Source organism: Drosophila suzukii, chromosome 2L, assembly GCF_043229965.1.
Source record: "Drosophila suzukii chromosome 2L, CBGP_Dsuzu_IsoJpt1.0, whole genome shotgun sequence".
Classification (NCBI taxonomy): domain Eukaryota; kingdom Metazoa; phylum Arthropoda; class Insecta; order Diptera; family Drosophilidae; genus Drosophila; species Drosophila suzukii.
In genome coordinates, this window is record NC_092080.1 from 13,179,143 (window position 1) to 13,204,336 (window position 25,194).

At 36.8% G+C, this 25,194-nt stretch overlaps 1 protein-coding gene across 3 annotated transcripts in view; it reads right to left on the reverse strand.

The window, feature by feature from the left end:
- CadN2 (Cadherin-N2) overlaps positions 1-25,194 on the reverse strand; it is a 92,549-nt gene that overhangs the window by 22,470 nt on the left and 44,885 nt on the right. For 2 of the 3 annotated variants that reach the window (XM_017081100.4, XM_017081092.4), the window contains exons 2-5: positions 17,017-17,476; positions 9,704-9,847; positions 4,363-4,478; positions 2,602-2,766 (exon numbers count right to left, since the gene is read on the reverse strand). In XM_017081100.4, coding sequence (XP_016936589.3) covers positions 2,602-2,766; positions 4,363-4,478; positions 9,704-9,847; positions 17,017-17,068 — 477 coding nt within the window. In that variant the 5' untranslated portion in view covers positions 17,069-17,476. The remainder of the gene's footprint in view (positions 1-2,601; positions 2,767-4,362; positions 4,479-9,703; positions 9,848-17,016; positions 17,477-25,194) is intronic. The other variant, XM_065868985.2, reaches the window with a different exon arrangement.

Consider the following 25,194-nt stretch of genomic DNA (forward strand, 5'->3'; position numbering starts at 1 on the left):
GGTTTCGGGGGAAAACTGGACGCTGCTTACAATATTGGAGGCTATAAATCAAATATGCAAATGAGCCAAATGCTTTAAATGTCCAATAAAGGGCAACGTGAATGTCGAAATGGGGGGGAAATTCGGAAGGGCAGCTGAAAAATCTGGACGGTGGGCGTGGCTGGTATTTTTCCTTTTCCACGCCAGATTGCTTGTAAATTTATGCTTCGTTTTTTTCACTCCTCTATTTTTTTACACAGTTTATTTCGGCCCTCTCGGTTTGACCGCAAAATATTTTCGAACAAATGAAAAAAATGGAAAGAAATGCTAATATTACAGAGATTTATGTAATTATTCAATCCGATTTCGATTCTTCCTTTGTTTTATTTTTATTTTCGCCTTGAGATTGGTAAATTAAATCAGCATTTAGAGGCATTTTATTGCAATATTTGATTGTATCGAGTTTGATTGGGTTCAATAAGCGGTTGGGTAAGTAAATAAAATAAAATAAATGTAAGACCATTGAAGATTGCTCTTAATCTGAAACAACATAAAAGTGCTTGAAATATTTCTATAAATTGCTATGGGGATTTACATGTTTTTGGCTTCTTTGAAGTAATGGCAACAATAAGAAAGTGATTATATTTTCCTGTAGGGCTTATAAGCTGAATGAAAACTTACAAGCTCTTGTAATCGCTTCTTAACAGCACCAATGCAAAGTGAACATTAAGAACAATATTCGTACACACAAAAAAATAATTCAAAATCATAAGCCATTTAATCAAAAAAATAGTTTGCTGCCTGAAAAACAAATTGAAAAAATGGTTTTAAAATTGATTAATTAAACAAATAAGTAACTATAAATCGCCGTATAGAAAGAGATATATTTTTTTTGAAGGTCCTTTTTATTGCTGTGCAGAAAATGAAAATCCCTTTACTAATGGAGAGAACAACGGAATGGAAGAGCCTTCAAACAGTTGTCGTGTCAATTAAAAGCAATAATTGCCTTGTTCAGTTTGCATCTCATCTCCCACTTTGTATCCCTTTTATCCTGTGCAAAGTGGAGTATCTGTGCGGATTGGCAGTGTGGAAACAAAACGAGTTATGCATGTGTGCAACCCATTTTCTATCATAATGAAAGAAAAGCGAGTTTCAGTTGACAATTACAAGCAAACTTGTAGCAATATCCCCTGGGTTCCCCTGGTCCATTAAATCATCGTCACGTGTTAAGTGCCTGCCATTTCCAACCATACCCGTTTTCAACGGCCATCCGATTCCCCTTGCACATTTACAATGCGACAATTTACGTTAAATGTTCAGCACAATTTGATATGACAAAAGAGTTGTCTACGTGCCATCATTGTGCCCATTATTATTGCCCCGCCCATTTTGGAGGCGGAAGCGAGCCTTCGAGCTGCGTGCGCCATTGTCCTTTAGCCAGGACATACGTATATTCCCGCTCTCTACATTTATGGCCATAATTTAAAAGCCTTTGCCACCATAACCCATTCACAGAATCCTCGCAAGTGCAGCGCTTTTTGTAAAAAAAAAATATTTGTATTTCATTTTCCAAGCACAGAAATCAATTTGCATCCGAAGGTGTCGGCGACAGCAAACGCATTCCATTCACCTTGTATCCTTGTATCCTTGTACCACCATAAAAGGGGCATATATATACTCAGAAATATCGTTCATTATGGGACCCGCCGTGACAATGCTCCTCCGGTCGCACTTTGTCCTGCCTTAAATGTGTAATTAAAATTTCGCCCTGTTATTTCATCGCTCCATTTTTATTGGTTGGGGCTACGTCTGCTGAGCTGTGCAATTTTAATTTGTATTTAATGTTAAGAAAACATTAAACAGTTGACACAATTTGAATACTCTTTAAATGTCTTTCTATAAAATTAGTGAAGTGTATGAAAAAAAATATTATATAGGGTAGAAAAAAATATCTTTTAATTGCCTGGTTTTAAGTGCCTGCCAGCATTACTTTTTTCCTATTTATCCAACCATGTCCCGCATTTTTATCTATAAATGGCAGTTTCCATAATGCATCCGTCAAAGTGTATTTAAATGTTGATGTGGTCATAAACTTGGCTTTCTCCTTTCTGGCCTTTATGTTGGTAAATGATGGCATAAATAAAAGTCGCCTGTACAAATATATATGTATAAATATGTAAGTGTTTTTCCTTACATATATGCATGTCTGAATACGTACTCATAAAGTGGTTGTATATATTTGCGAATGTGTACGCTTTTTTTACTGCCGTTGCGAAACTATCACGTTATTATTAATGAATGAGTATTTATTTATATTTACGGCTGAATTGCTCCACGCGAGTGAAGAACTTTTCTTCCAACTTTTTTCCCATTTTCCTCATTTTTCTACCCACCATACATTCGCCACTTAAGTTTCACTGTCTGATGTTCGCCTTCGGCCAGCCTTTCTCTCGTTTTTATTGTTAATTTTTTTGGCTTTATACGCAAATTGTGAGTATTGCATACAACATTGTTTTCTTTTGCCGCTGCTGGTATCAATATTTAAGTTGGGAAAGTCAAAAAAAAGGCATTGAGTGTTGCCCTGAAAAGTAGGCCACATATTCTTAAAAACCGAAAACTTACCTGCAGTATGCGTTTGGGCAAATTGCGATCGTCTTCCTCAGTGATTTGTGTGCGATATGTTTGACGATCGAAAACCGGTGGATTATCGTTGACATCGCGAACGTTGATCACAACGGTGGTGTAATTGTTTTTGCGATTTCGAGTTGCCTCCAGGCGCAGTTCGAACTGAAAAAATTAATATTTACGATATTAATATTTTCAATAAATGTTTTGAAAGTAAAATCTCAGAAATAAATATTCATAAATATAAGTACATACGACACGTATCAAAGCATCATAACTAAATAAGTCCATATAATATAATAAAATTTATTTAAACTGTCAAAAGCAGAAAAGTGTATGCACAAATAAGTTTCTACCTAATCTAGCAAAAACGTTTTAAAAGTTAAAACTACATTTATGGATATTTCCAACGGAAATTTTCGAGAAACGAAAAAATATAAATGCCATCAGCAAAGGAAATTTATTCCGGCCCGACGTTTTTAATGCGCCTGATGCCGACGAGGCTGTCCCGTCGCAATTTGGGCAACAAAAGCCAAATTCGCATGAATGGTCAGTGGAACTTTTTTCAACGGGTAGAACAAAACAAAGTGGAAAAAAGTGGCGTAGAAATACGAAATTGGCAACACATGTTCCGGCTGCTGTGGCTTGTTGTTTTGGCCGTTGTGGCACTGCAGAGCTTGTTGCATGGCTGGATATTGACAGCTACACGGATTTCCAGTCCTGTGGGGGTGCCAAAACAAGTTGCGTATAGGTGATGACTACGCGATGCAGGATGTTGGGGAATTTCTACTTGGATGTCAGTCATGCACATGGAAAAACTTTCGAAAATTGTACGCTTTTCATATTTAAAAAGTTATCTATAAGTTATCTTTCTTCATATAAAATATCTTCTCATCAAATAAAACAAAAATTACTTTGAACAAATTATTTTATTCAAGAACTAAAAGTACTCTATATATTCGAATTATTTTTTAGAAGTGCACATTTTATAAGGCGTTATTTTTACAGACATTTTTGCGGTACAACTTTGCATTTTTTATTGGAGTTTGTATATGTTTCAAAATAGTTCTTCTACCTTTTTTTTTTAGTGATACACAGTGCGTTAGCAATCACGCTAAAAATGCGCATTGGGAAATGTAACGACAGCTGTAGCTGTCTATATCTACATATATCCCTTGTACCCCTCCGGTTCTCTGAGATGAAAATGCTTTCTGCATGTAAGCGAATTTTCCTTTTTTCGGATTAATTTTTTTTATACGCCTCGGCTTGCCTGGTCGAAAGTTTTGCAAACCCCCCAAAAAAGTTTTGCATAGTTTTACATATTTTCCTTTTTTGTTGTTCATCGCCAAAGCAGAAAAATATATAAATTATGCATGCAACAGAAAGTTAGGACCGAGCTAAAAAATAGGACTAAGAAAAATGTGCATCAACTTGTAGACAAGTGGATACACAAGAAGAAATGCGAAGGATTAAATAAATAATGTATATGCAATTTTTGTGAGTTTTTCTTGCTTAAATATAAACAAATGCTCTTGCTTTAATTTAAGTTAAAATTTTTACTGATAAAAATAAAAATGAGTAATATAAAAAAAATGTTAAATGTCGTATGTTGTCAACAAAATGTTTAAATATTTACTCAGTTACCATGAAAAGTAATTTTTAATGTAAAAGATATTTTTCTTTCAGTTGAGACTAGTAATTCAGTTGAAATGAGCCTGTCAGCAGTTGTAGACAGTCCCTGAGCAGTCGACTACTTACCCTTGGCCGCGTTTCGTAGTCGAGTGGACTTGCCACGTAAATGACACCGGTGGTATTTTGTACGGCGAAGGCATTGCCTATGTTACCGCCTGTGATCTGGTATCGAATATTCGTCGCTGCAAAGAGGTAATGAGGGTATGATGTTAAAAGAGATTAAAGGTAATTCAAGGGGGTAATTAAATTGATTTATTAAGGGCAAGGGGCGCACCCGGCGTATGCGTAATTGCAATTAATCAAATTTCGCTCTATTAAGTATTAAAAAGAAGCTGAACAGGGTTGTCAGAGGGCAGAGTTAATGTCATGGCTACAGTGTTATTAAACTGGTAGGAATCTTTGTTAATTGGGTGTATAAAATGTTGCAAAAGTTTAGTTTAGAAAGGTTATTATGCATTCTTATGTAAATATAACTTTTTTTTTAAAATCGTGTTCTGTTTTATTTTTCATTTCTTAAGAATAATAAATACTACAGTACAGTAGAATAAAAGTACATCATATATTGACATGGTTTTTAACTATTATCTTCATTTAAATCAATCATTTTCTTAACTTTTGGTATCATAACAATTTTAAATAAACTTTGCTTTTCAATATCCCCATAAGGAATGGGAACGCCTACCAACTCAAATTTCTTAACGTGCCCCAAGATCAAAAAACCATGAACAAAGTCAAAGAGACGAAAAAGCGGCAGCCAAGGAGGCAGCTGAAATAATTAAGTCCATTAAAAAACATTTTGCACCCACGGGAGAGAAGACAAGGACATGGCCCCAATGTTTCACGAGAATGCCAGGCACAACAGGATGCCATATAATTTACTTATTTCGTGTTTAAACAGCCTGCGAAAGTGTTGTCTTCGCTGGCAAAATATGGAAATGCTCTCATATGTGTCAACCAGGACACGTCTGAAGGGAAACTCGTCTGTGGAAAATGGGGCACAGAATGGGGGAATGGGCGGAAAACCAGGGGCTGATGTAGCCACATTGTCTGTGCATTTATGCGGAAATGTGAAAGGCAAACATTAGCGTAAATTAGCGACGCGTAAATCGCTTAACCTGCTCTACTAGCTAAAGATGGCAGGGGACTGGATGAGCAGGATGTCAGGAAGCTGGAGTTCTGAGGCATTAAAAGTTGGCCACATTTGGCTTTTGCTGTTTGTGGACCCTAACAGCTTTCTGCGCAATTAAGTACTTAGCTGGAGAGCTGGATGAAAAGTTCTTGAAAACATATTTATTTGTAATGGGGATTTTTAAATGAATTTAGAAAGGGATGTTTAACGAACATTTTTTTTGTGCCACATGTATTCCCAATTTTACCACAATCTATATACTTTCGGATAACAGTATTTTGCATAAAGGAACTATAATCTTTTATTAACATAAATAATTTCATTAACAAATTTGTCCACAACTTAAAAATCCATCAACATTTGTAGGCACTCATGTCAAATAACTGGTACTTATTCCACTTTCTCGCTGCATTTGATCGTGAGTGAACTTGATAAATGTATCATATTGCTCTGCCATTTTCTGGGTCAAAGCCACTTCATATTCCTCCCGAACTCTGTCTTCACATTGCTTCATCATTCCGGCGCAAATGGACTGCAACTGTTGAAAGCTAAATAGATTTGTATTATCTTTAATGATCTTCTTTGTTGTATGGATCTGCGATAACTGGAAATCAACTTCCGAATCACTTGAATCGGTATCCAGCAGTACGGGTAAACCTTTTAAAAAATCTTCTGGAACCATTGAATGCTTGTCCTTTTTGGGTGTATCTTTTGGATTGTATTTTCGTTTTGCCTGAAAAAATATAGTCGAATCGTCCTCGAAATATAGGCGGCGCTTAAGGGATGTGCAATTTATTTCATTTGGGTCAATTATGTCTGGTAATTTTGTTGATTTCCTCTCCTGGCGTCTTCGTTTTGCGGAAAAAGTATCCTGCTGATCGTCCTCCAATGGTAATGAACGCTTAAGGGATACGCAATTCATGGCTCTGAAATCTTTTTATACTTTTTTTGATTGAAATATGGTTGATATATTTTGGGTCTGTTCACTTTGATTTCTAAAACGAACTGACCATGTGTTAGAGAAATAAATCAAAATTAGTTTTATGCCTACTGTATAATGTCAGCAGCTCAACTGTTTAGCCTTATGGTTTTTAAAACAGCCCCTCGCTGAAAATATTTATTTACATTTTTTTCTTTACTTAAATTATCTCTCACCACATGAAGAAAACCTATAAAACGCGCTCTCGCCAAAACATATACTTGTTCTTGTTTTTGGTCGTTTTTTATGTTTTCACCCAAACTCTGGCAATAACAACAACAGGAACATTGAGAGTAGCTCAGGCGAGTCTTGTTAAGTAGTCCCCAGTCTTAGACAATGACGTTTACAATTTACGATGTCATGACGCCATTTTTAAATCACTGATAATGATAATAAATTAATATACAGACACCAGAGACCCAGGCACACATGGGAGCAGCCAAGGCAGTAAAAGTCTTTCTCCCTGCCCCTCAGATCCACTGTGTACTTATTTAGCATGAAAAGTCATTTTTGAAAGTGGTGGGGAAAACATTCTTGCTTTTTGCCCTGCTTTTTGATCTTTCTAGGTCTTCATGTGCTTTTTTTTTGCATTTTATTTGAAGGTTGGGGTGTGGGGCTAAGTGTTTTTATGGCACACACCGAAAGGTTGTCAGACTTCTTGTTTGTTTCACGACCACCTCCTTGCTGGGGTCTTTAAAAATGAGCTCTTAAAGCAATGGGATGCCAGGGAAATAAATGAGCATCGTTTGTATTGGCCCAGAAGAAGTTCTACTTCGAACTTCAAACTGGTTCGAATGTGAAAACATTTGGCCAACACATGGCAACCACTCGCGCACACTCAAATAAATAATCTTTTCGGTCATAAATTCGCAATGTGGCCCGCAATGGCACAAAAGTTTTACAGCTCCATTCGTATTTCGAAGTAGAGACAAACATGGCAACGCAAGGGATCGCATAAAAGATTTGTCCTGACCCTGTTTCGTTAGTCTCAGCCTTCAATTCATATTCTATGCGACTCACACATGGAATTGAAATCCGCTCCATTCGTCGAGTAGTTCAAAATTTTCGTGTGCCCATTTATTTTTCCGTTTGCCGGCTCCGTTTTCCTTTTCCTAGAGAGATTACACTGGGCTGCATTTTATTTTTACTAGGAAATATGGGAGAGTTTCTTGCATTTATTGAGAAAATTAAAAAGATTATATTTCACCTTGAAGAACCTACATCTAGATTGATGCTCCCTAAAAAATTAAAACTATTAAGTCTTGAGATGACTTTAAAAATTGTAAGTAAACTTTATCAAATATGTATTACTTTGATTTAAAAATAAAACTTTAATTGAACTTACTATTTTCGGTTTTTTATAAAGTTTTCTACTACCAGTAATAAATTTTTTTTTGTAATATTTACCATTTTTTAATTTCAAATAAGTGTATTTTGATTAAAAAATACAATTTTGAATTGACTTTACAAATTTCTTATTAACAAACTATTTTTGGATTGTTTTTGATTTTCCAAAAAATATATTTTTATATTAATATTCACCCTCACTTAATTTTATTTGAGAAATATTATTCAAGTTTTATGCAAAACATGATTTTGTAGCACTGTGTTGTTGTTGTGCGAGCTGCTCTGCTTTTTTCCAATTCGGGTTAATGCTTTTTTCGCAGTCGTCGCGCCGGCGACAACAAGGACTCGCAGTTTTCTCGGATGTCCTTTGCGAGCTGTTGCTGTTGGGGAGACTGAGCCAAGAAAAGACAAAGTTGGGCGCTTCCATCGGTTGGAAAAAAAGTTGTTAAACGCTTTCAATGAGATTTTGAATGTTTTTCGTGCTGCAAATCGTATCTGCCGCGAAGAGCCGCAGAAGAACTTTCCCCATCCTATCCCTCGCTGTATTAACAATAATAATTTCCGCATGGGAATCAATAGAGAGATATACAAATACGCATATTAGATGCTCACTTGCTCTTCATTTGTGTTTGTCTTCGGATTTTATGGATTTATGCATGACTCTGAGCTGTATCTTCCGCTGTGTATCTTTGGCAACAAAGAGCCTTTATTTGTTAATATTTCGTAAATATTTGCGGTACATGGCCGCTGCCTAATAATATTTGACAATGGCTGCACACTCGCACACATATATTGCGAAGTTATAAAATAAATAAATGTTGTAAATGTCTATTATGACCGCGTGGTGGGGAAAATATTCTGAATCGCCGCTTTAATATTTATGCATAAATTTTGTCTGTGTCCCCATGAGGGAAATGGCCAAATTGGTTTTTCTAAATGTTTATGACATCGTATATATATTTTTTCCCGCATACATTTTTTGTGTGCTTTATGGAAGGAAGTCGTAGAATTCATGACTGAAACTGACTGAAAATGTCGTTGTCGCATGAGTTGGCAAAAATCATGCAAGCAATTATTCTCCGATGACTATGTTATTGCTTTTACGTAACTAAAGGAGGTAAATCAATTCCGGAATTAGTTATCAATGCCCATTTTATTTACATACGAATTTGTTGCTTAATTTATTTCAGACTTTTTATGATTCGTTGAGTCATTTATGAGTATGTGGCTCAAACCGTTTGTTCATCATTTCACAGTTCACTAAGTAACTTAATTGCTAAAATTCAGTTAGTAAAATCAATACGCAGTAAATCAAGAAATCTTTGCAAATAAAATATATTTTCAGTTAATTGTTTCTACCTTATGTACAACTAAAATATTCATGAAAACCATTCTATACTTTTAGCTAATTACATATTAAACAGTCAAGGCGTTTTCTTTATTTAAATGTATTTAGTTGACTTTTACAAATTTGTTTACCATTTGCGAATGGCATGGAATTTAATATGTTATGTTAAATTAACAAATAATGTAGGCCAATTAGTAAAAGCTAAGATGTAGATAGAAGTTACATTGCTATTTTAAATGACTATGTTTAAAATAAATTACCAGTTATTTGTGCCTAATTGCTCAAACAGTTCTTGCATATATATTTACTTAAAGTTCACTGACTTTCAATCCCTGAAGCAGCTGTCTGCATCCAAATATCTTTCAAATGCAAATCGTTGTGACACAAGCACACGCACACACACTCTCCCTTGACAATTGCAATTAAAGAGACACTTAATTAAATCAATTGGCAATTTATGCGATATATATTCTTTTGCTCGAGCGATTAAGTACGAATGCCCATAGCTCGGGCAGAAATCCAATTTAATAGAAGGACAAGAGCACATTAAACTAGATGAAGGGATGGCTTATTGTTTATGTCTGGAGCTTGGGTTGTTACTCACACTCATCGTGATCCTTGGCGTTGACAGTGAGGACTGTGCTCTGCAAATCGGCATTTTCATCGATTTCAGTCTCGTACAGAAATCTATCGAAATATGGCGGTGAATCGTTTTTGTCGGCAATACCAATGCGTACAAATTTTGTAACTGCAAATGAGAAAAAAGAAGGCAAGCCATGATATAGATACACGTACTATTTGTATATAAATAGATTGGTTGTTTGGTTGCATGCTGTTAGTGTATGAAATGCCAATAAGTAGCATTAATTATGGCAAATTTATTGATTGACAAATGGGGCGCGTGCCTGCTTTGCGGTCGAGGCAGTCGTAAACTTATTCGTTTATGTCCAAAACGTGGCAGGCATAAATGAGGGAAATCCCCCCATAACTAGTTCCCATACACCGACAAATATCAGATTTTCTTGGATTTAATAAAGCATTATTTTGAAATAATAAAAAAAACATAAATAACACAAGTTAAATATTACCATTTTTAAGAATATATCTATAAATAAAACAATATTTCAAATAAAAAAATGTAATTAGTAATAAATGTGCAATGCTTTTAACTAGTTTTCTGATAACTATTTTTGTGCAAGCCTATTTTTTTAATAGTGAATACATTCTTAATTCCCGAAAGTTCCTCGGCTGTTAGGTAAATTGTATGTATGTTATCCCTTTGCCAAACCAGACAAAGTCGTCGCTCAAATAGAGCGAACTATGAGAATATGCTGCACAACTAGAACCCAACAAAAATCGCAAAACCATCTACTCAGAGTGAAAAGTTTTTGTCCCCCTTTTGCAGTCGAAAGCAAAATAAGTTTTCACAAAGTGCACAGCGAATTGAAGGTTTTCCGCCGCTCCCTTCGTAAAATGCAGCAGCGTTTGTTTGCCCCGCTTATTTGCTTATTTCCTGCTAATGTCTTGCCAAACAAAACTTTCTGGATAGTTGTGTAGTTTAGTTTTCGGAGCGGGAACGTGCGTTAATGAGTTTTATTCGAGCAGGGGACCCCAAGGCAAATACGGAAGGAAACTGCACTTCACAAATAAGCGTGGATTTTTGCCAGCCCCCCATTCCCAGAGAAACTTTATAAAGTTTGGTAAGCCTGACAATTGTTTTTCGAAAAATATGAAATCCGCCCAAAAGTCGTTCCATCACCATAGAAATCCTCTCAAGCTTTTAAGTTTTCCCTAAATAATTAAGTTCCTGTTCACTGCCTGCAGATTTTCAAGAACCATCTTTTTGTCAACATAACTACCAAAGTGTTTTTAATGTTCAATTTTCCCAAGAGGGCCTCGGGATGGTCCTTTCCTCTGTTTTTGTATCGGTTCCCATGCGAAGGAAGTAATAATCTGCTTTTACAAAAAAGAACAGATAGCAGGCCCAACTTGGGCATAAATATAAGTACGATAAAATGTGTATTTTCAACAAGAGTAAATGTTCTTTAACAGCAAGAGCAAAGTGTTTCAGTCCGGCATTCACACATTGCAAAGGAGAGTGGACGGAAAAAGGAGGAAATAATATGGCCAGCAGGCGCCCATTGCGTATACGTTATATTGAAAAGACGACAGTTGCTGGGGCAAGCCTTTCGGCTGCAAAAGCATTGTATTAAATGCACTCAACTCTTTGCAATCGTTAATCGTTTTAAAGCTGCTTTAAAAATATTGCAATCTTACCAAGAAAAATATGGCTGTAGTATTTCGTAAAAGTGCAATTTATTTATCTCTTAAACTTTATGTAAACAAGGCAAAGTTCTGGCTATGATTGCCTTCGTATTCTTTTGCAATTTTTCGGCAGATGACATAAATTGGATATACAATTTTTGGCAGCCAAGCGGAAGTGTTGAGCAAACTTTCGATATTTGACTGGGCCAAACTCTGCCAAATGCCAAGCAGAATCTGTTAAACTGTTTAATCTGTTTGGCTTTGTTTGCTTAGCTTGCCTTGCTTGTAACTTAATTGAATTTTGTCAAAACTTTTCTGGCAAAGAAAAGTTTAGAAAAATTAATTAAATATTCGAGAGAAAATTAGAAATGCAATATGCTTTCACCCTTTGTCGGTGAAGTGTGTTTATGGCAAGGCCGCTTAGAAATTTCCACTCAAACACATCATTCATTCGTGTGAATGCTCATGTCAAACTTAAAAATTCCTTTCATTGAAAAGCGAGATGAAAAAAATGAATGAACTCCTTGCCTTTCAGGTCTTTTATACTGAAGTGTGGGTTAAGACAAATAGAATCTAATTTAGAATTTAGCCCTTTGCTTTATTTAGTTTGCAGGTAACTCTAGCACGTAATATGGTCCCTTTTTGGCACAGAAAATGAAAGAAAATGAGAAATGAGCAAAATAAATACGCACACACTCGTTTTTCCAAGGCATCAGCTCGGGCGAAAAGCTCGTATAAATAAGACGCCGAAAAAGAAGGGAAAGCGAAATGAGTGGAAAGCGTTTATGTTGGAAAACTCCAAGGACCTCAGCGAATGTGTGCAGCTACAATACACTGAATAAATACAAACACACCCGCAAACACGATGAACAAACATTACTGGCAGTTGAAATTGCATTTCGTTCTGCTTTTACCTTTGGCTCTCAGCTATCTTGACTTAATTTCTTGGCACTCTGGCATTATGGCCAGGTAAACGGAAATCCTGGCTAGGGAATGGACTGGGCAATACTAAGAGATTGAGAGTTACCTAGTTGCAATTATATCCATAGCCAGAAAATATTAATCTTTCATTATTTCTTTATTTTTATAAATATATTTAAGATATAGATATTAATAATAATAATTGTTAGTAAATATATAGTCCATTACCTCCATTTAACATAAGATTCCGATAAACTAAGTTCAAAGTAATACCTTGTTAAACAATTTCAGGTTTTTAAATTAGAAAATATGTCCTAAAAATGAATGTTCTTTGTATCAAAAATATTAAAAAAAAATAAAATCTATTACATTACGATTTTTTCCAAGGTCTAACCTTCTTCTCCTTCAATATTTTCGTTTTTCTTGAATCCCTTGATGTACCCCGTAGAAAAGCTGTGCTGCTGTTTGGTTAAAGTGGCTGCCTTTTTTGTTGGTGTTAAATTGAGCAGCAAAGTGAACTGCGCCCTAGTCATCAGCCAGTTTTTCCGCTTTTCCACCATTTTCCCCCATTTTTCCCACCATTCGGCGGAGGGGCAGTGAAAAGGCTCACTTTAAACTATTAACGTTCTGTTGGTGGCTGAAAGGGGGCGTTGGGGCATGGGGGCGTGGCCCGAGGGCAGTGGCAGGTGAGCTGCCGTCAGCTATTTATGGCCGCATAACTGGCACACTAACAAGCCCGGCCACGCCCCCTGCCCGCACCGCCGCCCACCTGCTGGTGAGCCATATGTCAGTCCATGAATGACTGGCAGCTGGCACTACTCCTTTCTTTTTTCCCTCGTTTTTTTGCACCCCCCGTAAACATTTCTCTATTTTATATGCTGCTTTAGAATTCGTTTTTGTTGTTCCTATTTTTTAGCCTTTTTGTTCAGCAAAGCAAAATAAATAAAAGGGGCGGTGGAAAGGGAGAAATGTGTGTGCAAAGTGGCGTCAAATGTCAGAGCTGTTCAAATCAGCCATGGCAAACACACAGATACACAGATACAGAGACGCAGACTCTTTCGCAAAGCCAGAGATAGTCAAAGTAGTTTTTGCGGAGCTGGAAAAAAAAGGAGGAAGCTACATTTTCCAAAAGGCAACAAAGCGCATCACATTAAAAATGACAGGATGGAGGGGGAAAAAGTGTGGGGCCTTTTCCTTTGACGACTCAAAAGCTGCAGGGTTTCGCTGGGTCTAGATTATCCTACTTTTGGGTGGCATTTTCATACGCCCTTGCTCTGCTATTATATTTAATGTTCGCTTCTCGATGGATCAATTTTCACGTCACGTATAATAATATAAAACCTAAAATATTGGTTTTATATTATTTATTGATTGTATTCGCCTTGTTGAAGAGCAAAATAATTTAAGCACTTCAAAGGCATTATAAATTAAATATGAACGTATATAAATAAATAAAAAAAAGATTGGTGTTTAATGACACCTCTTCACACAAATAATATAAGTTTAAATATTTGTTTTATATCTACACTTATCAAGGCTAATTAATTTTACAATTAGGTAAATTTAACGAAATTTGTTTTGTGTATAAAAACACTTAAAACCCTACAGAATATTTATTATTTAACTTGCTAATTTGTTTTTATTTAAGTACCTACCTAGTTTAAAATGCCATGAAGTTTCAGCCATTTAAGATGTAGTTTCTACTCAAATAGATACATAATTTAATGTTGCTCTTGGCAAGAAAAAACAGCTTAAACTCAAGGATACCCCCATTTAACTCATTAAGTTTCAGCCACAAACTTCAAAGGATATTTGCATACAAAGAAAACCAAAATTGTCTTATTAGTTACCTCGGGTGGTGTATGCTGCCCCTCGGCATAATTCGGTTTGCTGGAAAATCTAGTTAAACAAATGCCTTCACAGTTATGCCGCAAATAAATAAATTACAAGTTTTAATTTGCTAATTAGTTTTCAGGGCGAAGCGCTTGACAACAAAGCAAACAAACAGATAAATAAACACAGTCGAAAATGTACAGAAGTGGAGTGCGCATAAATAACGAAATTGTTTGTGCGGCTGGATTTTAATCCTCAAGGCGTTTAACGGGGCTTAGTTTATACAGAACCGCAAAAAACAATAAATTGTAAGTAAGTTTATGATAATCTCATGTTGTGTTTACCAATGTATGTTGGATTAAGTTTTCGCCACTGCTTTTCTGTGTAATATGCAAAAAAGTTTTCGTTTTCCCAGAGTCTAAACTAATATTGACGGAGATCGATGGTGGGGCTAGAGCGGAAAATACCCCCCAATTGAGCGTGTTAAAGTTGTTATTAGTTTAACGGAACAGGAAGGACGGCAAACAGTGCGTATGCGTGATATCCGTGTGGCAAAAGTTTAAACTGGCTGACAGTTTTTGCACGCCCATTATGTTGATGTATGCACAAAGCCCAGGGTTCAGCTTTGTTTCGCTGGATTTGTCAGCCGAGGCATTCGCATAATGGCAGCCCATTTGACTTCTGACATATATGATCGGGGTCGTGGGAGTTTCGTAATTAGTTTTACCATTAATTTATTGCTGCGGTGGGTGCTCTTTGATCTTGGTAACAACTGCTGTTGACATTTGACATTCGGTTATAAATAATAATGTCCATTAACTAATTAGTATAAAAAACAATGATTCGGTTGACAACTTTTACACTTTTTTAATTTCTGATTTATTATAGGTAAGTGGAATTACTTATTTTACTGAAATAAACCATTCATTTCATTTCTCTTTTTCTGAATAAGGATAAAAACAAATCTCACAATGAAAAAATCTTGGACAGATAAATCTCTTTCGGAAAAAAGTACAATTAAATCCCTTTAATGAACTCGTTGAACCCCTCGAAATTCAAATAGTACCCTTTGGGCCAGTCGGCCATGTATTCAATTCCAATCTTTTTCTTTTTTTGGTATCCAGTGGCAGGCAGCTCATTAACTTTGATGATGGCCAGCGAGAATTTTTTCGGGGCCCTTGGCTTGAGCCTCTTTGTTGGCCTGAAATTTCAATTAAAACCGGGTCCAAGAGCGCGGAATATTTGTATTCATTAGCCGACCCGATGATGATGATCATCGTTACCAACATCCGATGCCGGAAGTGACCTGCACTTCAGCTTTATCCCCTTGGCTTTGGCTCGAGTTAGGCAACACGAAAAAATTGTTAATTAAACTTATGAAATGTTTAGAAGAGGTGTTTTTATTTCTTCGCTGCCAACATTTTGAGGCGCATTAAAATTCCTGTGAGTTTCCTTTCAGCCGGGACTAATTAAAAAGTGTGCGCGGTGGGCAGTGACAAACAAAGCGTCAAACAGCAAAACAAAATAATCCTTAAAAACCGAAAAAAAAGGGGCAGACAGTGTACCGATATAAAAAAATATGGCGCTTTTCTCAAGCCCCCCGCCACAGCGTTGATGAGTTGACAAATATTTTGTCAGCCATAATGAGTTCTCGGGCAAGAAGACACGGTGAGGTGGAGACCTTGTTTATGGGCCTGGTTCTCATAGCTCCCACAGCCGGCTGTTCATTAACCAACAGAGGACGGTCCACTGGCGTGTTAATTACGACCCACATCCGCCATGGGGGGTGGTTTTCCCACTGCGCGGCGATGACAGGGTTAAGGGTGGCGGTGCCACAAGACCAAAATCCGCAATTAAAAAGCTGGTTCGCGTAGAAATTGCACTTTTATCAGTTCAGCCATGTTGCGTATACGCCATGTGCGCGGTGTCATGGCCATTGGGCCGAACTTAAAAGTCACCCTAATCAGAAATTAATTTAAAATTTCGAACCAGTCTGGAAAGTTGCAATTAGAAATCAGTTAGGCTCACTGAAATTTAAAATTCTTGCTGGAACATTTTGTTTGGGTCTTGAAAGCAAGGGTCACAACAAATTGACATTGAACAAATAAGATTTTAAGAATACTAAATTAATGAGATTAAGAAATTTAACTGCATTTTGACCCTGATAAATTAGGTACTTAGGTAATTAAAAACGAATTAACTAACAAAATTGAACAAAATAATGGATTTAAATCTTTACTTTTCACTTTTTTAAGCACTAAAAAAAATATGTATACATGTATATATTATAAAATATAATATTTAAACAATAAGTCTTAAGTAAAAATTTTAAAAAATGAAACACAAAAAACGATCAATAAAAACATACTTATATAACTAGTTATAGTAAGCCCGAAATAGTTTGCTATGCTATAATATATTATCTTTGAGATACTATTTAAATATATTAACTGAATGAGCTTTCTGCTTTAAATCCCCAAGCACTTTTATATAGAAGCAACCAAGTTTACCTGTGCAAAATATCATTTTTTATTTGTGTCCATTTATCCGCAGAAGTGTCGGCTACCTTCTTCATTATGGCAAGAGGAAATCAACTAAGAAAATTACGCTAGGAGGAAACAGGAAACGAGAATGCATATTTAAGCCAAGGAGCAGCCACATCCCCCGAGGTGTCGTTAGCCAGGATCCCTCACGTACACACGTGCAGGTTCAGATTCTCAGAGCCTTTTCACTCTCGGCTCCCCAACAAATTACACTTCATGAAATTTTCACAAGACCATTTACATAAGCATAACGACGCTGGGACTTATGAGTAAATAATCATATGCACTTACAAGTAGCTACACATACGAAAACACACTACAGCTACAGGGTATACGAATGGCCGTGCCTACTTACCCAAATAGGTGCTATTTGTCAGGACCCAAAAGATTTTTAATGGATCGACCATAACTACGCAGTTTCAATGGCGGTGGATAGCTATTTCAGCGGCTGCAAGTGAACAAACTGCTGAAAGTCGCAACGCGTTGAGCAATTAATTTGACTCGATGTTTTGTTGCCAGGTGTTTTGCGGCGACACCTTTTCGCGATTTCCAGTGATTAAAATGATAAGTTTAGCAGCTCCAGCACGGCTTTCTCCAGCTTTCCCGGTTGCCTGTGCCTTTGTTGACTTGCACTAGTTTTAATGAGTTACTGTGGTGGCTGTCGCTTTCGCCGCTGCCTTTGAGGTATTTTTGCAATTTGCGCTCTGCACATTTATGGCATTCACATAAATCAAAACGCTGCGCGTTTTTCATAGTAGTTGGCTTTAATATCTTGCTTTTTCAACTCAAGCTATCATTTTGCACTCAGCGCCGAGCTAAAAGAACCAAGCCACACAAAGTATTTTACACAAATTGAACTTTCACTTCGCGGCCTTGAGTTTGAGTCTCTTCATATTTTTTAAGCGGAGATTTCGAAGCTTTTTCGTTGGTTATTAAAATTTTGTTTTAATTTTGTCCTTGGCAGGGCAATTACAATTGTTCGTTTATTTATGTCAGCAACAATGTCACGCACTCACACAATAGCACCATTATCCCCATTGCCAACATAATCCATAGCTATTAAAAGCTTGTGACATTGTCGAAAACTCTGAGTACGCTTTTCCAGCCATTTCGGTCGTTTTTGTGGCCACTTAATTAGGTTTGGTTAACATAAAGTTTCGTTTCCCAAAAATGAGGAAGCAACTTTTAATGATTGACAAGGTTGGGTGAGGTAATGAAGCTATCTACATGAAAGTTATGCTTTTGATAACATTATTATGGGTTTGAAAGCTTGTAAAACTAGGTTATGATTGACAGGCAACACCCTGCGGTTGAATTGATTCATATTGTATTATTATTTGTTTTTTATGAATTATTAATATAGTATATAAAAAGTTATTTCATTTTTTTGTTAATTACTTTTTTATCTTCCTTAAAATTATTGAATGTTTCTATTAGTTTTTTTATTTACTTATTAAAAACTGCAAAGAGGACTTAAGAAGTAAAAGTGGTACTTAATAGAATATGTATTCGAAATTAATAATCTTTTTTTTTAAATAAGATTCCATGAAATTTTCTTTATAATAAATATCTCATGCGGTGTAAAATAGTCATCCAAAAATTTGTTCATTACTTTTGTTACTGCTGCACTCAAAAAGATTTGTTATTCCGAGGTCTTAGCTGTTGCCAAGGTTCTGCTCTAGATTTGGATGAGCTCCAGGCAAGGTGGCGCCTAAATCTTAGCAATTAGAATCGCCAAGCCTGGAAATTCTCAAACGCTGCTCAAACAGTTGGCCATTAGCTAACTTGGGCCCAGACCAAACAAAAGGCCGTCCCAGGCGGGCCAATTAACGCAGCTAAAGCTGGCCCAAATCCGCCCGAGGAGCTTTTTCGTCATGGGTCACAGCCTTGAGGACAGGCTCCATGGCCTTGATATGAATAATTTGGAATGAGATATAAGATATAGCTAGGTTTCCTTTGAGATGGCTTAGTTTTTCATAGATTCGATTGAATCCCCATCGATTGCTTCCAATTCCATGGATTTAACGTCGCTAGGCTGACATTCGATATTAGTTCAAAATTTCATCATTCCACTTTCGTTAAAAGCTATTTTGACGTTAACTTGACAGACGTTGAACTACATATATTAACTATCAATAATCTCTAAAGATCTGTATTTTGATAGAGAGATAATTAAGGGGGATTTTGGTTGGAATGGAAATTGAAAAACATCGGCCGCAACAGTCGCTTTTTATTCAATTCGATGCCAGTGATGAATACATCTCGGTATCTGATGAAGAGCCGAAGGCGCGGACAGGCTCCTAAATATTTAATTGCTTATGCCATAAAGGGTAATGGCTAATCCCCGGTCCCATGCCCCCTCTAACAATTTACTTTAACAATTTGGCCCACTTGGAAAGAGACTTTTAATGGACAGTTGGCTGGAGGAGGAGCTTCCACTTTTGCGTTGCCGAAACGATTAAAGCCAAGGCAAAGTAATTAGTGACTCAATTGCTTCGCTCTGGCGATGAGTACCGCATACAAATCGCCTGTTTGGACTTTGATGGGTTATTGGTGGTTTTGTCGTAAACCCGTAAGCCGGCACAAGCTGGCCAAATCAATTGCCAGCCAACTGGCGTGCTCGAATATGAATAAAATTGGGTGGAGATCACTGGGAAAAAGATTGGAAATACTTTTAAAAATGAATTCTTACAGATAATATATTGTTTATTTAACACAGTACCAACACCACAGCTTACGAGATCAGAAATAAAAGAAAGGGATTCGATCACATTTTAGTGTTACCAGAGATCTAAAATATTATACTGCTGTTTTTGGAATATTCGTATTGTAATGCGGATATTCTAGTTCATATTCAATAGTTAAGTATACATTTTTAAGTAATTACCATTGATTCTATATAAAAAAAAAATTGTGTCGTACATCAAAAATCAAAGTACCATAAAAAACCCTACGTACAATTTTTTTTTTATTTTTTACTTTGTTTTCTTCCCATAATCCGATTTTTTTTTTGATTTCGAAACAATTTGCTGGCCAGTGCTTCTGGGGGAAAAAAGGAAATTGAGGTCAGGGAAATTAGCGTCAGGCTTGCCGGCTTTAAGTCATTTTGCCAGCTCTATAATCCCCGTTTTACGCAATTTATGCAAATTTATGCAGCTCCTGCTCAAACGGCAGCTGCTGCTTTCTTGCATCGAAACGGGAGGCGGAGATGGGAAATTGAAGTCGGCAAACAAGAATTTTTTCTTGTTTTCGGTCGGCTGTCTTATGCTCCTTTGCCTGCCAAAAAGTTAAACATGCTCATTTCTTAACTTTACTTTGAAACGGACCGAAGAAAAGAAAGCCTCAATGCAGCGCAAATTTCGAAATTGCACTTTTCCGGCCCAAGATGAAGTCGCCCAAAGGAGAAAAAAAAAGAAAAAACCAAGAGGAAGTGGGTAAAACTGTTGCCCAGCCCCGGCGGAAATACAAAAGCATAAACTTTCCGGCCAAAACTAACCGCACACTCTTCGGGGCGGTGAGGGTGAATTCTTCAGTCGAGTGTCCCGGGCCGACATTTGAAAGCGCCAAAATATAAAGCGCAAAATGTGGCGGAAGTTTAATGAATATAAACTTGCCCGATCCCACAAGTCCGTGGATATGGCGGGAAGGGAGGAAACAAGCCAAGTAAATTAGCCAAGTTCACTTGCAAGAAAATGGCAGAAGGAGCAAAATGTGAGACCTACCGAATGGAAGTGGAATGACAAGTTTATGAGGACCACAGGAAATCAACTCGTTTATTTATGGAAAATGCTGCCATAAGTTGTCGACCACCTGCTGTGTCAGGGAAAATTGCCAACAGTTGATCTTTAATGCAGCGATTTTTTAAAGGAAAACATTTGAAATTCCTTTAAATACAAATAAATAACTAAGAATTAAACAAAAAAATGTAAATAAAAATAAAGATAAATTAACAAAAACATGATGTTTTAAGTAATGATGTATCGATAGATGTACGATAGCACCTAAGTCGATGTACGGATGGGATATATCGAAAGAGGTTCTTCTCTAGCGATCATTGAAAAATAAATAAAACGAATAAAATGATGTAAAAAACTACCTGTCACACACAAAAAGTAATAATATTATAAACTAATAAAATCTGAATGGCTTATTTACCATTTTTTTAATGTAATTTAAAAAATAATTTCTAATTACCTTTTTAAAATTCAAACTAACTATTTAATAACTTAAAGCAACTTATTATATATATAAACCATATAAATAACTAAAAGACTTTCAGAATTCATTTTACATATGTAAAATTAGGTTGTAAACCAGCTCCAGAAGTTGGTTAACTAATTGTTTTAGGAAGTCAAGTGCAATTGCATCCCCAAGAGGAGTCCCAATCCCACGATTTATGAATAGTTTTTAAAGCAACCCCGAAGTGCATTTGCATGTCGCAATTGAAAACTTCCCCATGCAATTAAATATATCTACGTAGCTCGGGGGGATTATCTTAAGAATTAGCAGATAGAGCTTAGATCCCTAAGCCCTTTTACATTCCGGGATCCTCTGTGTTTTTGTTTTTATCGCTCTTGTTGTTGCTGCTGTCGAATGCTGTTTGTTGTTGCCCAAACAAATGGCAAAAGTTTTCGCTTTGTTTTCACAATTGTTGACGTGCAATTCAAATGAGTTAACAACGCAAAAAGTGAGTGACCCACATAACGAACGCCAAAGCCAACATCTGGCGAACCAAACTAAAAAATAAAAAAAAAAAACAGTGCAGCTGAATAATAAAAAATAAAAAGCTATAAAAGAGGGGAGCAAAAAAAAAAATATATGGAAAAACATGAAAACTTGAAGTTGTTAAAACAGAGAAGCCAGAACAAGCAGGCAGGCAACATATGTATGTCCTTATTGTTGTTGATGCTGCTCACAGTTGCAGAACAACAAAGTGAATAAAGGCGGTCTGGAGATGGAAAAGTGCCTGGGCGGCGGGCAAACAATTATAGCCAGCATTTCCGGAAAACCCAGCAGATTGCTGCCTGTTGCAGACAAGCAGCCATCCAACTCAAGTGTTTGCTCGCCCGCCGACGCGAAATCCACAGCAAAATTGCATCCTGAGAGCAACTTAGCAAACGCATCAAATGCGCTTAACAATTCAATTAGCAAGACATTGTAAGATGGATTGCTGGAAACTCTGGATCACCGCGCTAAAGTGGAACTTTGTCTCGAGTTTCGCTGGCTGGCTGGCAAACAAATGAAGCACCAAATATGCGCACACGAATTAATCAATCGTCCCAACGGCCAGGGAAAACTTAAATAAAATGTAATTAATTACCGCTTGTTCTGGTTGTTTTCCCCAGTTTTTTTTTTTTTTTGGTCAGAACTTTTGCAGTTAGCTCAGCACTCCCTCAGCATTCATTTAAGATGCAGAGCTGCAGTTGAAGACATCCGACCGCAGGGAACAGGAAGCAGAAACTCTTGTTCAATTTGTTGTCCGCCCTGCATTTGGCATGAGCAATTCTGGGGCTTAAGGGATTTTCCAGCACCACCTTCGCCAGAACATCCTGTTGAGAGCTGCAAATTGCAACGAAGCTCCGGTCCTGCCTTGCTAATTTGTCTAAAACTTCGCACAAAGTCGATATTAAATCAGTTTTGGGCGGGAGATATTCCGCTTTTCGTTGTGCATAGATATAAATTACTATCTGAGACTCGGTATGGGATGGTTTTAATTTTAGTCGCTTTATTAAAAAAGAATGTTACAATGTTTAATATCATATCGCTACGAGTTGGTGGTGAATACAAGATATTTTTCATTAGACGCAAGATTTTTTTGGGTTAATAAATGAAATAGTGTATCAACATAAAGTTTTAAATATGATATTACTAGCAATTTTTAAGAGTTACTAATAGTTTTTATAGTTTATATTAAACAACAATGACTTTTTTCAACAGTATTTTATGAAATTTAAGAAACTTTTGTTACTAATATTTATATTCAATCTTATTTTATCTTTCTGTGATAATATTTTCTTTAGACTACAAAAATATCATGTAAAGATATCATGTAAATTACTTTTTATATTTATGTGGCCACGCTGTGTACCTTTAAAGCTTTTGAGCGATCGAAAACCTATCCAGAAATGGAATTCCACTTAAATCCAATAATAGTGGCAAAACATTGAACATCTGTGGGTTGGTTTAGTGGGCCATAATCGTCTTATTATAAAAGTACGCCACTGCGGCAGACGTGTCATGTTGTCATGGATACACAACAATCGACAGTCGGTGACTAATAAAATGAAATACTACAAAAGCAGCCATAAGGCCGGCGTTTATACGTAATTCAGAGTGGCGAAGGGACAATTGCTGAGATGGTGGGGCTCTTGAGCGCAAAATAACTAACCGCAAGTGGAAGGCACACAAACGGAACCAGGACGAAGGACACTAGAGGAGGACAGTGTGCCAGGATGCCAGGATGCTAGGATGCCAGGATGCCAGGAGCCCAGCTGCAAAGCTGGAAGTGAGAAAATAACATTTTAGCTTTCCCTGGCTTGTGACAGGCTCACGAGATCTCGGGGTCCTTGTTTTCGCCACTTTCAACTGCCTGTCCAATGTCAGTCAGCAGGACTCTTGTTGCTCTCGTCGGGAATAAATATCTATTTACTTATATTTGGGCTGGGGTGAATGTGAATGTGAATACACGACGTACGACGTGTTTTCGGGCGTTGAGTATTTATTGTGCTTTTATTTTGTCAACATTTCGGTTTTGGCCAAATGAAAATAAATTCAAATGATTTATTTACGAGCATTTGATTTATTTGATTTCCAGCATTTGCTTTTTTCATCTGCACTGCAATCGCTGCCACTCCAGCGTAAATAAAATACCACCGACCACGCCCCATGCACATGAAAATGGTATTGTATTTGCTCAGACTCAGTTTTCGGGTGGCGCTGTTTGATATGCCCCGGAATTTATTTTATGCGGAATGTTTATTTGATTTGGCCCAGCTTCATTTTTTTTTGCAGTTTCATTTTCGTTGCGACAGTCAATAAAAATTGCAGTGTATATTTTTTTGCCATACACACAAGTTATTTGGTGCCATGGCGTTAGAGTTCAGTGAAATGGCAGAAAAAGTATTGCCTTTTTCCGACAGGATTAGAGTGACGCAGGCAATGAAATTTATTCATATACGGGGACTAATTCGAAACAGGATTAAAATGCATCGTAATAACTCTTTGAAAACTAGAATATAGATTCGCTTTTGGCCCAACGAAAGTAAGTGGAGAATATAATTGATTTTGTGTGCAGCGTTTAAAATGGTTCTTTCAACTTTCCGTTTGAGCAACTCTCAAGGCCAAAGTGTCAGAAAAGTTTCAATGGAAAATAGAAAACCTCATCAATTTTCAAGGCTTTTATTGGCTCTATTTATTTGCTATGCCGGGGCCAGAAGGAAAAAGTCGCAGCAACTGAGGAAAAAGTTTTTTCCTCGACCAATTCCATTTGGTATTATTTATCTAATGGCATTTGTCGGCGGGCATAAAAATAAATAAATATATATCTGGACCAGACCAGACGCACGCCCCCGGCTCAAGTGTTTATGATATTTTGATTTTATTGCAGACGAAAGTTTTGGCCCCATCCGCCCATCCTCGTCAACATGCATTGATAATAATGACGTGCCCCTTACCCAACTGCCCTGCCATTTTGTCATGTGACATAAACATTTTGTTCTCACGACTTCTTTTGTTAGTGGCCCAATAAAAACGCCTCGCCCGGCACTTTTGTCCAAAAACTTTCTTTTATTAAGATTAAAAATGACAAAGGCACGAAATTAGGGGGAGTTCACGCTCCTTGGAGGCCCGCTGATAAGCGTCAAAGACACTCGCTTGTGATTCTGCCAGAAGACGAACTCATTCTCGCTTTCGCATTCAAGTGGGTGTCACGCATAAATTTCATAAATATAAGCGTCATTATTTCTGCCTGTCATTTTGCGGCTGACGACATCGCGAGGAAAAGCCGAGAAGCTAAAGACGTATCAGCCACGCCCTCGTTTTCCTCATTTCCCAGCCTTTTGTCACGTGCCGAAAAAAACTTTTCCATACCCTATCTCACGAACGGAGGAGCTCGAAGGAAGTCATCTAAATGGCGCAATTGTGCGGGTCTCATGTGGAATTATTATTTTCTACTTGCGGATGACAGAGAGGGGGGAACAATTGAGGCGGAAAATCTCTATTAATAAGGGGGTTTCATTCAAAATTAAACTATAAAATAAAATAACTCTGTTTTTAATATTAGAAGAAAATTGAAAATGTATTTAATTTTTAATAGAATTATCTTTAAATTTAGATCATAAGTTTTGAGAATAAAAATCAACTAAAATAGGATAAACATTTTTGGTGCTAATGTGATTTAAAATTTAAATGACCCAAAAATTATAAACTTTTTCTTAAATTTTTAATGTTTTTATAATAATATAATATGCTATACCAATAAACAATGGTAAACATTTATAAGAATTAAGAAAACACGTTTTTAAAAATAAAACCG